The 13,897-nt window shown below is 56.0% G+C and overlaps 1 protein-coding gene across 1 annotated transcript; it reads left to right on the forward strand.

The window, feature by feature from the left end:
* The first annotated feature begins 2,452 nt into the window (after positions 1-2,452).
* LOC148051163 (uncharacterized) lies at positions 2,453-11,267 on the forward strand. The gene is made up of 15 exons (XM_087738324.1): positions 2,453-2,516; positions 3,121-3,233; positions 3,786-3,942; positions 4,831-5,087; positions 5,500-5,696; positions 6,366-6,478; positions 7,223-7,340; positions 8,166-8,277; positions 8,750-8,947; positions 9,264-9,421; positions 9,725-9,847; positions 10,057-10,177; positions 10,626-10,760; positions 10,947-11,071; positions 11,246-11,267. The coding sequence occupies exons 1-15, from the start codon at positions 2,453-2,455 to the stop codon at positions 11,265-11,267; spliced, it is 2,013 nt and encodes a 670-aa protein (XP_087594450.1).
* The last annotated feature ends 2,630 nt before the right edge of the window (positions 11,268-13,897 follow it).

Below are 13,897 nucleotides of genomic sequence, written 5' to 3' on the forward strand. Positions count from 1 at the left end.
TTGCTGCAGTGCTTTCAGGCACTACCTAGTAATTCTGGACGCCACGGCGTTGTGCTTATAAACATGGCCTTGTTTTGGGGGTTAATTTCAATGCGTATGCTTAGTGCTGTCTTGCCAATGCATCCTGTGTTTCTGGCTGGATGGCACCCTCTCCTGGTATTGTAATGCTGCCCTGAAAGGAGAGGAGAGATGCTGCTGGCATCAAAGCTCAAAGCAATACCCGTGTGTGGGGATTTCCAGACACGGAGCTGTTTCTGCCTCCTGGTGGGAGCACGCGCCGGGGCGTTGTTGGCAGAGCAGCCGGTGGGGAGCGCTCCTGGTTGGAGGCAGCTCCCTTGGCAGATGCTTGTGCTACCGCCAACCGGCCCAAAATCTTTCTAACGCCAATTTGGCATCCCTTCTATGGGGACAGATTTGTTCCTGCAAATTGAAGCCTTTTCAAGGAGAGGCAGTAAGGGTCTTCCCTTCTGAACTGATCTGATTGTTAGAGTGTTTGCAAGAGATGAGAGGTACAGATTTACCGCCTCTTCAGGCAGAGGAAGAAAATGGTTCTGGTTTTTGGTTATCTTGGTGAGAATTTAAAATACTGAGATACTAGATAAAAGAAAGTTACTTTATGTGTCTCCTACACGCACTTTATATAACAGTCTCCTCATAAAGTGGAGACTTGGAGAGAGATTGAAGAGGAAGGCTCAGACTTGTGAAACCCAGGATAAATTGTTTAAGGCCAAGACAAGAGCAGACCAACTTGTTTTTCACTGTTTGCTGTGGCTGATTCCTGCTCTGCACGCGTCGGTATCATCCTGGGTATCTGATTCTTCTCTTGCACCACAGAGGAAGGCAGGGCTCCCAGCTCAGGGCTGTGGTTTTTCTGGGAGAGACCAAGTGCCCTCAAGGTTACGTGTTGCACTACAAAGTGTTGTACAGCCAGATGCGCTTTTATGTTTCTAGCTTTGAACTTGGTTGCAGTAATAATAATAAGAACAACAGCAACAACAACAGCAACAACAACAGCAACAACAATAATAATACTACTACAAAGAGGAAGCCAGGTTTTATTAGGTGGACTGATATGGCTAGGAAAAAAAAAGGCTAAAGTCCCAGACCCACAAGCTCTCCCAGTCTAATGTATTCCTTCTCCTTACAAACCTTGCTGACTATATTCTTGGCAGTGGTGCAGTCTCACCAGGAGAACGGATCTAAAAACAAAGAGTTGTCATTCTTTTTTAAGTAAATTGGGCACAGACAGGTTGTCCCTTAGCGCCTAGGTTTGTGACAGCTCCTGGCCATCCCTGGAGGCTGTAACACACAGGCAATGCCCCTCTGGCAATGCCTGATGAGGTGGTGGGATGCCCGGACAGCCAAGGAGTGACCTACGCTGGAGAAGAATATGCTGGGAAACAGAGGGGAGATCAGCCTCATGGATAACGCTGGCAGTGCAATGGTAGGGCCAGCACTGGAGAAAAGTGTCAAGGGGGCTGATGAACTTCAGGGCTGTGACGCCATGGAGCCCCCAGCCGGGTTTGCAGGGGAGGATTTCAGCAATAGACGTCCCTCACTATTAGGAGTAACGCCTGTGGTCTGCTCTGAGGGCAGAGGGGTGCAGTTCGTTTCCACTGTGAGGATGCTAAAAGCAGCATTTGTAATAGATGCATGTCCAAATGGTACTTAAAAATGTGTTTGGCGGGGTCAAGGGTGCTCTGTGCGGGGCGTGGATAACAAGGAGTGAGCAGTGGGAGCTGCAGCAGGACCCATGTGGGAGCGGGTGAGGTGCTGCCGGGGTCAGAGACGGTTCCAGCCAGCTCCAACAGAGGTGTGAGCAGCCATCGCCTGCCAAAGCTCCAGCAGTCAGGGGAGCCCACCGCTCCCCGCTGCAGACACGTTGGGTAGGAGAGGCAGGAAGAAGCAGGGAAGGGTAGAAGGAAGCCCCTAAGCACTTACAGCCCGGTGTGGCCATGTGGGGACATGGCAGGGGTGAGCCCCAGCCTGGGAAACCCCTCCTGGTCAGGAGAGAGTGAGGTAGGGGCAGCTCCCTGAAGCCCCTGCCCACTGCGGAGCCCCCCTGGCAGGGCCTGGGCGGGTGGGGCGGGGGGACGGGGGTGTGCAGCCCCTCTGTGACACGGTCTGGAGTCACAGTGGGACAGCCCCGCATCACAGTGGGGACAGCCCCCCTTTCCCCATCGTGACCAGCATCCTCCCCACACACCCCGGCGAGGCCGAGGGGACTCCAGGCGCTGGGGGCTGCTCTTGCCACCGCTCTGCTCCAGAGGAGCTGCTCTGCAGTGAGGAGGAGAAGGCAGAGGCAGGCGGCACAACAGCACTGGGAGTGGTGAAGGGCGTACAAGGAGGAGGAGGAGAGCAGAGAGGAGGAGAAGGCTTTTTGCAGGAAGCAAGAGAGCCATCGGCCAGCCATCTGCTGCAGTAGTTGACCTGGAGCAAGGGCGGAACTAAGATGGCAAAGGACCTCTTCTTGCAGCCTGGCTTGTTTCCAACAACTGAGAAGCTCAGGAGTTCTGGTAAGGCCTTCAGACCCAATTTCATGGGTGTTGTCGGGTCAAGGCCATCTCTGAAAACAGGCGTGGAAACGCTGAGGGCTGTGGGGGTGGCTGCTCAGGACTGCTGACTGCAAGGCGGGACCTGCTTGACCATCCCTAAGGGCTGAGGGGCTGATTTGGGAGCCAGGGCTCCTGGTTCTCTTCCGATGTTGCCCCTGCCTTCCTGGGGCACTCCAGGCAGAAGTCCCTGGCCCCGAAGGGCTGCTCCTTGCCTGGCGGTGGGCATTGCCCACCCTGAGCTCAGGTCTGAATGGAAGAGCTGAAGGTGCTCATGGGCCGTGCGGAGTCAGTGCGTTTGGAGCTGCGACACAGAGAGACTGGCCCCTGCTGGGGAGCCACCAGGGCCTGCCCTGAGCCTCTGCACTTTTCGTGGAGCACAGCACCGTGCCCTCGCTGGCATGGCAATCCACTGCCAGTTTCGCGTGGGAGTGGGTCACACCCCGGAGAGCTGCACCTCTTGCAGGCAGGCTGAGGTGTCCTTTGGCTCTTGCCGGGCTCTAGAGAGACCATCTGAAATGCTTGTGTTAGAAATGCGTCGGTCCTTGGGCAGGAGCGGGCTGACTGGTTTTGAGGTTGCCACCTCAGAGCATGACATGTCTTTCCCTTGTTTTTCCAGAGTTGGCGAACATTTGGGCCAGCGCATCATGGTACCTCAGCCAACAGCTGACTCTCCACCAGGTGGGACTTCCCTCCTTCTCCTCCCCTCACATCCTGATGAAGGCTGATGAAGTCCTGACAGCCCTTTGCCATGGAGTGTCATTGTTCTTGCCCTCCTTTGAAAGCATGACACTACAATGCACAGGTGTGCAACGGACCAGCTCCTCTGTGCCTTCAGATGTACCATAAGGTCCAGGCCTAGTGTCAGAAAAAGGGCTGGACTTTTTCTGGGGCTTCTGGAGTCCCCACAGTCAGATCTGCATGACAAAACTTGGGACACTTGAGGGTTTATTCCAAGTGTGGGACCGTGCCCCCCGCCTTGCCTTTTATCTTAATGAGCCAAAGGATGTTTGTCAGCTTTTCCTGACCTGTCTGTTTCTTCATGGGTGAAGGGGAGTGAGAGGCAAAAGTGCGGACCCTGTTTGTCTTCTCCCAAGGTTTCCAAGGAGCCCATCTTGCTCCTTTGTAGGAGGCAGGGCCTGGGCAGGGCACTAGGCACCATCACGGTTCTCTGACAAGTCATTCGTCTGTTCCTCCAAGACTTCTTCTGATCCTCCATCTCCTCTGTTTCAGGCTGTCCGCATTCCTGGACTTGGGACTTTTGCAGTTGTCAGAGAGCGAGTAGCCAGCAAGGAGCAGGATCTGGTGGTTGTGGAGAGACCCGTGTTTCATCTTGCAAAGGCTATTGCGCAGGATCATGACCTCCGATACGGTTACATAGACGTTCCTGGTAAGCAGACAGATGGAAAGCGGCGCTTGCCCTTGAGCAGAGTGGGGAGGTGTGCTCTGGTGTCCAGAGGTGACTGAGCGGAGTACCAAACTCCCGCCGCAGTCCTGAGAACAGCTTCAGCGCAACAAAACCAGCCTGCTCGGAAAAAAAGGACCCTGCCTACCTACTCATTTTAAATAATCACCAGTGGACAATCCAGCCTAACAGCACACTCCCTTTGACCTGCTTTAACAACAGGTTTCCTTCCAGTTTTCTTGGTGCTGTGTCTTCTCGTTACCCGGTGTTTCAAGTCTCGCTCCCTCTTTCTGCTGCACTAGACCTCGTGCAGGCAAAGGCCAGGGCTCTTCCCGGCTCTCACAGCCTCTTTGCAAGGGGGAAAAGCGGGGGAAACCCAGCGGGGAAATACGGTTCGTTCCAAACCCCAGTGACCACGATGCCTGTGCTTTGTAGTCGCTGCTGCCATTGCAGCAGCTGCCGTAGGACCCTGGGGGGGCACCAAGAGCTTGGGTCTGTGTTTGCGGTGCGTTTCTCTCTAATGACAAAGAGGGCCCCGAGGGTGGGCATGGCTCCAATGGCCTGGCACCCTCCAGCTTACTGTGGGACCTGGCGCCTATCTCCCACCTTGTCCTGCAGCCATGGCTCTTCTTCCTGCCAAGCACCTCTTGGGCGCTTTCTTTACCTTTCTGTATCAGAGAAAGCATAGCCGTCCACTCCGCGCCTCACTTTCCCCTTGTAACAGGAAGGGACGACCCGAGCTTCTCCTCAGAGGTGCTGTACCAGCTAGACAACTCAGTAGCAATATATTGCCTGAGGGCCTGGAAGCTGCAGACCTTTGGTTGTAGCCTGCTTAGCAGCTCTGCAAGTTCACGTGTTCCTCTTACTTTTCAGGTCATCAACATTTTGAGCAGCTGCCCTATGCTCGCATAGCCTCCGACAACGCTGTCTCTGAGAGCACGGTGCAGCTTTGCATGGAAAGGACCATGCGTCTTTTCCGTGTCTGCCTAGAGAACAGGAAGAACGTTGCTCTCGTTTGGAGGGACATGGGCATGCTGATCACCCAGGGAAGAGATGTAAAAATGAGTTTTTACACTGACTTTTTGCAAAGGCTGAATGGGACTGACAAGGCATTGCAAGCTGTTCTCGAGGTAGGATTTTCATTTTTGCAGCGCCACTCCTGGTTCTTCTGCCATGCGTTCTGGGGCTGGGGGGGCTGCTTTCTGCTGGTCTGCCATGCCTCGTTCAGCCACCTGGGCTCCTCGTGGCCTACAGTGCAGCAGGCTCTCTGTAGAGCACTTCCCTTGCGTGCAACGGTCTGGCTTTGCAAGAGGTACCCGCAGAGGGGCCTCGCTTTGTGACCGAAGGCCAGCGCTGATGGTGGGGAGCGCTGCTTGCCCTGCTCTCGGGGCAGGGAGCAGAGGCACAGGCAGAGCAAGGCTTGCTGAGGCCAGAGCCCTTTGGCTGCTCTGGCTCTTTGCTTGCGTTGGTCTAAGGTGGACTGAGCAGCCAGCCCTTCCCAGCGTCCCCATCTCCCGTCATCTGTCTCCATCCTCGTTGCAGATGCCAGAGATGAGGGACTCGGTCATCTCACGCCATGACACTGCTGCTGCCCAGACCTCTTCTGGATGTGTTATCGTCCTACCAGGGTACGTTTGCTCCTGCAGCCCTTGGCTGAGCAAGCGAGCAGCTTCTCAGCCCACGCTTGGGAGGGCTCCCTTGCCAGGCGCTGAGAACCGTACTCGGGATGGCACTGAGGAGTGAGTGTTTCGGAGGCCTTGTTGGCAGGGAACTCCCTGCTTGCTCCTGTTCGGTTTGACTTCCTTTGGAGGAACATGGGAGAGCGACACTGCTTTATGCGTCTGTCCTACTGTGGACCTAGAGAGGCAGTTAGGCAACGTTTTCCTCCAGGTTTCTCCTGCTCGTTTTCTTTCCTGTGCGTGAGACTGCCTTCTGCTTGGGGCCAAGGGGTAGCGGGGTGGTTTCTTGTCCAAGCAGGAGCTTGCATCTGGCGGGGTTCTGCAGAGCTCTGTCTCGTGCCAACATTGCTGTGCAGTGCCATGGACGACTGAGGGGAGGGAGGGGACTCCTTAGAGCTGCAAAGGCATTAATCTGCGAGGCGCGGCAAGAAACTTAGAGAACAAGCTCAGAATTCCAAAGGGTGCTGGATCATCAGAGCACTAGAGATTAGTCTGCTCTCCACGGGCACTATGAGTGGGAGAGGACTCATTTTCCCCAGAAGCAGCAAGGGCGTTTTGTGGGAGGACGACCATTCTGACGGGAGGGACAGAAGGCCACTGGCACAGGGTGATGGGGCCTGGCCTGCCCCTCCAGGCACTGGAGTTCCTACTCTGGTCCGCCGGGATGGGCTGCCTTGGGAAACAATGCGGTGTCCTTTCTTCAGCCTGGTGCCTTCTTCCTCTTTCCAGGTACAAGCTTGAGACCGTGCCTAAAATGGCAACAGTGAAGGCAGACCTGACAGGACATAGGAAGGCTGCCCCAGAGCGGGGCTGGGGAAAAGGCGACGGCACTGGAAAGAAAAGTAAGGGACCAGCGGGTTGCTGGCAGGGGCTGTAGGTTTTCCTTGCTCCGTGTCTGGAGGGGATTAGAGCTGAGGTTACCCCAGGATGCCTGGAAGAGGGAGAGGCACCTCCTGTGACTCGCTGTACCCATTATGGTAAAGCTGCAGTGAGCCATTGTGGAACAAGGTCTCAGGACAGCCCTGCACCACAAACGGCCGCTGGGACTGCTGAAGGACACCTTCCCAGTGGCCTCCACTCCTCAGCCCGTGCTCCAAACAGTGCAAAGCTCTAACGCTGCTGCTTCTCCTTTCCATCGTATTCTCAGATGTTTCCAAAGCAATGCCTTTGGTGTGAACCTTCCCCAGCAGCAAATCTGTGTGCCTGGGACCAATGCAGAAACCCAAAAGCCGGCTGCTCTTGTGCTAAATGATTGCCCTCCCCAGAATGACTCTTGGAGACCACCAGCATCTCCCATTTCAGCACACAAATGAGAGAAAGCCGTGTAAACAGTTTTCCCCAGGGAATAATGGTGCACTGTAGGCATGAGGAGCTGGACAAAAAACCAGTGTTGGAAGAGGCCTAAGACCTCCCAGGAAACATGGCTTTCATCCAAAGGGATGAAAAGGACCACTTTGATCAGGGTTAGCACAGGCTTGAGCAGACCTGCCCGTCACTCATGTTGGAACTGGGACACAATAGGCACGCAGTTGCCAGAACAACACCGAGATGCTGTTCTAAGGAATCATCTCATTTCCTCTTTCTAGAGGATCTTGCCGAGAAGCGTCTCCTTTGCCGAGCAAGGCTTTCTCCAAAGCGGTTACCTGCCATGACTGTAAAGCCAGAGGAGGGTGAGAAAGCTGAGGGGAGTGAGCCTCGTGCTAGGTGAGACACGTGCATAAATGTGCAATGATGCAAAGATGACCGCGTGCTCTCGTCTCTGTGGGAGCGAGATGTTTCTCCTGGACACAGACGCTAGTGTGGTTATCCACGGCCCACTAACCAATGGTTTCTTGGTGGACGGCAAGCGTCTCATAGCTTCTTGGGAGACTCTGCTGGCAGCGTCATTTCTTTCTTTGCTCCTGCTGTGCAGATGCGCTGAGTGAGTAACTGGAAATGCCCATTCCAGGAGCGGAAGGTCTTTTTGGCTTTCCCTTCAGATTGAAACAACCCCGACCTTTCTGTTTGCTGAGGACAGAGTTCTGCAGTTAGTTACTGCAGAGGATTCCTCTGATTAACCCGAAGCCTCTTCTATGCTAAAGCCTGCCTTATGGCCTGCAAAAGAGAAGGGCCAAAGAGAGCTCAGTGGCAGGCCTGCTTTTCGCATGGGGTCATGTCCTCCTCCTTTTGACACTATGTCCCCAGCACCCAACCTGCTCGTAGAGCCCGTGAGCACTCTGTATTTCAGACCACTGAGCAGACTTCAGTGCACTGACCTGGAGGGCGTAGCGGTATCTCCGGGCATAGGACCCTGTTCCTCTCGTTGCTGCAGCAAGAGAGGGCCTAGACTGGGGCATGCTGAGTTTTAGTGGGGCTGTTGGGCACATCCAAGTCTGACAGCTTGGGGTCTTCTCTGTCTCTGGGCACTTGATCAGAAGGAGGCAAGCAGAGCGCATTCTGCTGCAGAAGCAGGGGCGCCACTTGGAAGCACAAGATGCAGAACCAGCTCCTCCTGCCCTCCTGCCAACGCACCCTGTTGTGTCTTTGCAGGCAGCTACCGGCCATCCAGGGGAGCTCCTTGAAGGCAAAGGAGGAGAAAGAGAAACTAATTCCTCTGGTCGAAGTAGACTTCATTGCCAGAACTATTGAGAGGAGTGAAAAGGTACCTGACACGGGCTGCTGCAGTGAGCGTGTCGTAGCGGACTGTAGAGAAGCGTTGCTCCGTGCACGCCGATTCTCACAAGATTCGTCACTGTGTGTTCACGGGGCCAATGCCTAGTTGCTTTGGTGCTTCCTTGAAGAGAGGCGGGTTACTCTGCCCTTTGAGAATAGCCTTTTCACTTCCATTGGCCTCATGAAACACACCCAAAGACGTTACTTGTGGATGTTTTCTGTCGGCAACGTGACTGCAAGGCTTGTCGGGGATAGCCAGGTGGTTTTTAGCCTGGCGGTCGCTTAGCTGCCTGGTCTTTACAGGCGGGCTCTTTGTTGGAGCCTGCAGGAACCTGGGAGCAAAGCAGCGTGGAGAGAAAGGCAGAGGAGAAGGGGCAGAAGGGAGGGCAGGAATGAAACCAGCTCAGCCCTCTGCAGGGCAGACTAATGCTGCCTGCTGTTGCCTTTTGGTCGCCCTCCAGAATAAACACTCCAATAGGAAGGAGAAGCTTCCAGAACACATCCAGAAATACTTGGATGAACACAAAAAGAGTAAACCAGAGCTGGCGGAAGAGAAACAGAGGAAACGGCATACCCCGCCAGCAATCAAAGGGAAGGCTAAGAGAGAAAAGGGGACACCCGGAGCGAAAGCCAAGAGACGAGAGTCGCAGAGGAGCCAGGTACTCTGAATTCCTGCAGAAAAAGAGCAGTTTCTCCTCCAGGGGGGCTGAGATTGCAAGGTGCCTCTAGCACCCAAGCCCTCATAGCAGCGTTGCTGCAGCCGATCTGGGCGGGTGACTGTTGCCTTTCCTGAGCAAGAGGGGTGACAGGGAGTTGTTGTGAAACCCTGGTGCCACTCAAGGGCGTGCTGAGGTCCTTCTCCTGGTTTTCCCTGTCCCACTAGGGTTTGTGCCAGAAGTGGTTTGGGGGTGTGCGTGCTGGGAAGCAGCACCCTCTGGGTGCAGGGCTGTTGTACGAGAGTCTCTTCCTGTGCAGGAATCCGGTTCCTCTGTGCAATCATCAGTCAGCGTCCCGACTAGCACGGACATAGGGGAGTCCAGCCCCGACACCCTGGAGATGATGATGAAGGAGTGGGAAGAAGGCAGAGAAGAGGCTGGGGCTGAAAAAGAGGAAGACACTGTCCCCCCTAAGCGGTAAGAGTGCGCCAGCTCCAGCCAAGGCCTGGGGCAGTGGGGTGGTGGTGTGGCACCGGTGGTGGGTCAAGGAAGCCAAGCCCTGAGCCCTGGGGCTGCATAGAGCGCCTGGGGATTTCTCCAGCCGTGGGCATGAGCTGGGTTAGAAAGCAATGGCAGGGACCAAAGCAGGTGCTTGAGACTCATCCTGCCCCGAAGGGGCTGTGGGGCCAAATGAGGCCACGTATGTGTGGGGCTGGGGGTGGGAAGAGGCAGGAGGGTCACAGCTGCAGGGTCAGAGAGACTTTGTCCTTGCTGGTGCAGGAGCCTTTCCCCACGGACACACCAGGCCCTGCGGGAGGTGGTGACGTGCATCCTGGGGCAGGTTGCCCGCAAGCGCAGGGGGCAGAGGGACGACCAGCTGGATCTGCAGGACAAGCTCCAGTGGTAAATCTCTCCGGACACGGGCAGTGCTTCCTCTCCCGCAGTGCCCTTCCTCCCGCTCCCCACAGCACCGGGGGAGAGAGGCGCTTTCCTGGCACCGGCCTCTCAGCAGAACCACCTTCTGCGGCCGCGGCAGGCACCCAGCTTGGGAGCCCCCACTGCAGAGCGGTCTCCCTGTGCTCACACCACCTCCTCCCGCTGTGTGTCTGCAGTGAGCTGGCAGTGCTGCAGTGGCATCGGTCGGGGAAAGAGGCAGGCAGCAGCCACCAACTGCAGGAAGCTGGACCTCAACCCGTACCCCCTGCTAGGCCAGGGAAGAGGAGGGCAGGACTGGTACGTGGCATGGGCTCCTGGAGGGACTGTGTCGTATCCACCTGTAGAAAAGCATAGTTATATGCGTGTGACGTCTTACAAGACCCCTTAGCGTGTGCTTAGCTGAAGGCTGAAGCACTTCTCCCGAGGCTTTCTCGAGAGGCAGCCTTCACTTGTGTCATCTCCAGAAACACCCACAGACTTGATGTGGTGGTGTTTGCAATGACGACGGCAGTGCCAGGCTTGTCTGGGATAGCAAGCAGCTGGGTTGCTTTCAGCCCCACGGTCGCTTGGCTCAGGGCTCATTGCAGAAGGGCTCTGCAGTGGGGCCTGTGAGAACTGTGAGCAAAGCAGGGCTCATGGAGAGGCTGAAAAGAAGGGGCAGGAGGGACGGGGAGAGCTAAAATCCCCCCAGCCCTCCGCCAGGGAGACTAACATTGCCTGCTGCTGCATTGCCATGGCCCTGCAGGCACAGCCCCGCGTGTGCACGGAGGAGGAAGGAGGCAAGCTGTGGGACTCCTTGCGCAAGAAGTGCCAGCAGAAGGCGAGGGCAAAAGTGGCAGCCCCGAAGGCCTGGAAAGAAGAGCGAGAGCCAGAGGCCCAGGTACTGCAGGCAGTGAAAAACACTTAGGAAAAGGGCATTCCTCTCCTGCTGGGGAGCCAAGGTGGGAAGGTCCCTAAGCCCTAGGAGCATGGGGGCTGACTGTCCTGTGTGGGGCCGTACCAGCTGGAGGCGCCTTCCCTGCTGCCCAGCGCCACCTCCTGTGCTCAGCCCTCTCTCTCTGTGCAGGGCTCCTGCATTCGCAGCACTCCAGAGTGGTGGGGAGAGGGCAGAAAAGAGCCTTCCGTGGAGGATGAGGAGAGCCCAGAGGACAAGCTGAGTCTTCGCCTTTTGGAGCCCTCACCTCTGAAAAGGTGAGTGTGGGCCAGCTTGAGGCCAGACCTGGGCCAGCTGGGGGCTGGTGGCCCAGCTGTGGGTGAGGGAAGCAAGTCCCAGCACCATGGGGCTGGACACGGACAGCATCCCCTCCTTTCTCATGCCCTGGGAATGGCAGGGGTCAGTCCCCGATGCCAGGTGCCTCTCTGCAGCCCCAAGCACAGCCGGCACTGAGGGGGCTGTGGGGTTGAATGGGACTGTGTGCGTGGGGACAACTGGGAGAGAGGAGAGGCAGGAGGGTCTTGGTCGAGATGTGACTTTGTCCTTGCTGCAGTAGGAGCCTTTCCCCAAGGACCCAGTGGGCTTTGCGAGGAGCAGCCACCCACCTCCTCGAGAAGACAGAGAGAAGAGCCCATTGCCGTGGTGGTGAGGAGGAGTCCCTCAGGTAAGGATCTCCAAACACGTGTGGTGTTTGCCGCTGCCCAGCAGTGCCCTTCTTTCCTTCGACTCCCCGCAGCCCCTGGGCAAAGAGGGTCTTTTCCTGACGGCCCTCATGGCATGGAGAGCGGCAGGCTGGGATTGCATTGCAGGGACCTTGAGCCTGCTCTCTCCAGACAGAAGCAGATCCCACCCCATGTGCCCTGACTAGACTTGCAGTGGTGCTCTGCACCTCTCTGTGCATACAAGGCTACAGAGCTTTGTATTCAACTCCTCAGCATCGGGGAGCAGATCTAGTCCACATCGGCGAGTGCCAGGAGAGCCTCTCGGGCACAGAGGCTCCTGAGAGAGATGTCCAGCAAGAGCCTCCTCCAGCATGCCGAGGGCCAGTGCCGGCCAGCCAGGCTGTTAACACCAACGCTTCCTTCTCTTCAGTAAAGCCCCGTCCGCAAACAACTGGGTCTGACACTGTGGGTCTTTCCTTGGTGGCTGTGAAATCTGCTCTCGGCAGTGGGTGAGCTTTGGTGGGGTGGGGAAAAGCCGCTGCAGGCAAGAGGGCTGGAGCTTCAGTCCTGCTCCAAGGGCAGCCCTCTCGCAAGGCTTTGCTGCACCTGCTCGGCTGCAGCCCTCCTCTTTGTGGCCCTTGCACCTCCTGGTCCCTGGCAGTGTGCCCTGCTGCGGCTGCACATCCCTGCTGAGGAGGGGATTTTCCCCAGGGGGAGAGGAGGTGTGGGAGTAGGGAAGTGGAGGAGGAGGAGGAGGAGGAGGAGTGGTGGGCACCCAGGGGAGCAGAGCTGCAGGGGGAAGCTTCTGGGGGCTTTCAGAGCCAGAGCACTGCGGGGCCAGCGCTGTCAGGGGTACCCAGAGCTGTGCAGGCACCACTGTGTGCCGCAGGGACAATGAAACCCCAGGAGGGAACCATGCCTGGGGAGAGGGACGTTATAGAATCACAGAATCATTAATGTTGGAAACGACCTCTGAGGTCACCAAGTCCAACTGTTAACCTAACATCCTGGTCCACCTCTAAACCATGTCCCTAAGCACCACATCCACATGGTTTTGAATACTTCCAGGGACTGTGATTGCACCACTTCCCTGGGCAGCCTGTTCCAATGCCTAACCACTCTCCGTGAAGAAATTTTTCCTAATATCTAACCTAAATCTCCCCTGGCACAACTTGAGCCCAATTCCTCTTGTCCTATCACTTGTTTCCTGGGAGAAGAGCCTGACCCCCACCTGGCTACAACCTCCTTTCAGGTAGTTGTAGAGAGCAATAAGGTCTCCTCTCAGCCTCCTCTTCTCCAGGCTAAATAACCCCAGCTCCCTCAGCCGCTCCTCATAAGACTTGTGCTCCAGACCCTTCCCCAGCTTCGTTGCCCTTTGTCGTGGTTTAACCCCAGCCAGCAACTAAGCCCCACACAGCCGCTCGCTCACTCCCCCCCGCCCCCCACCCCCCCCCGGTGGAGAGAATGGGAAGAGTAAAAGTGAGAAAACTCATGGGTTGAGATAAAGAGAGTTTGATAGGTAAAACAAAAGCCACACACACAAGCAAAGCAAGGAATTCATTCACTGCTTCCCATGGGCAGGCAGGTGTTCTGCAATCCCCAGGAAAGCAGGGCTCCATCACACGCAACGGTTACTTGGGAAGACAAATGCCATCACTCTGAACGTCCCCCCCTTCCCTCGTCTTCCCTCACCTTTATATACTGGGCATGATGTCATATGGTATGGCATAGCCCTTTGGCCAGTCTGGGTCTGCTGTCCTGGCTGTGCCCCCTCCCAGCTTCTTGTGCACCGGGCAGAGCGTGGGAAGCTGAAAAGTCCTTGACTGGTGTAAACTCTGCTCAGCAACAACCAAAACATCAGTGTGTTATCAACATTATTCTCCTCCTAAATCCAAAACACAGCACTCTACCAGCTACTAAGAAGAAAACTAACTCTATCCCAGCTGAACCCAGGACAAAACTGTTTCAGTGGGAGTTTTAACTGCCGCAGAGCTGCAGGCTGACGACCTTACCATCACTGTCACAGCGCCCCAGTTCACAGCCCTTACCCTTTGAAAAGGCTCAAATGAGCCCTTTGGAAAGGCTCAAATGCGCGTCACCTCCTCTGAAGAGTACCTGCTGCTTTCCTGTTGACAGCGTTAGCAGCAGAGCCCTCCGGCTCTCCAGCCCACACTTTCCCACTTTCTGCCCAGGAGTGAATGGCTTTCAGCCGCTACCTTAACGGCTCTCTTGCCCGTGCTCCTTTGCCGTCTTGCTTCCCACCGTATCACTCTGGGTGGGCTTCTTGTCATTCTACACTGAGCCCAGCTTCTCAGCAGGAGGACTACACTGCTGTCCCCACGCTTACCTAGTGTACAATATGGAAAAGAAATTAGAATGAGCAAATAGTAATTCTACCTGTAGCCCGTATCTATCTAGTCT

Source organism: Nipponia nippon, unplaced genomic scaffold, assembly GCF_047370975.1.
Source record: "Nipponia nippon isolate SJK-2023a ecotype South Korea unplaced genomic scaffold, ASM4737097v1 scaffold_65, whole genome shotgun sequence".
Lineage (NCBI taxonomy): Eukaryota > Metazoa > Chordata > Aves > Pelecaniformes > Threskiornithidae > Nipponia > Nipponia nippon.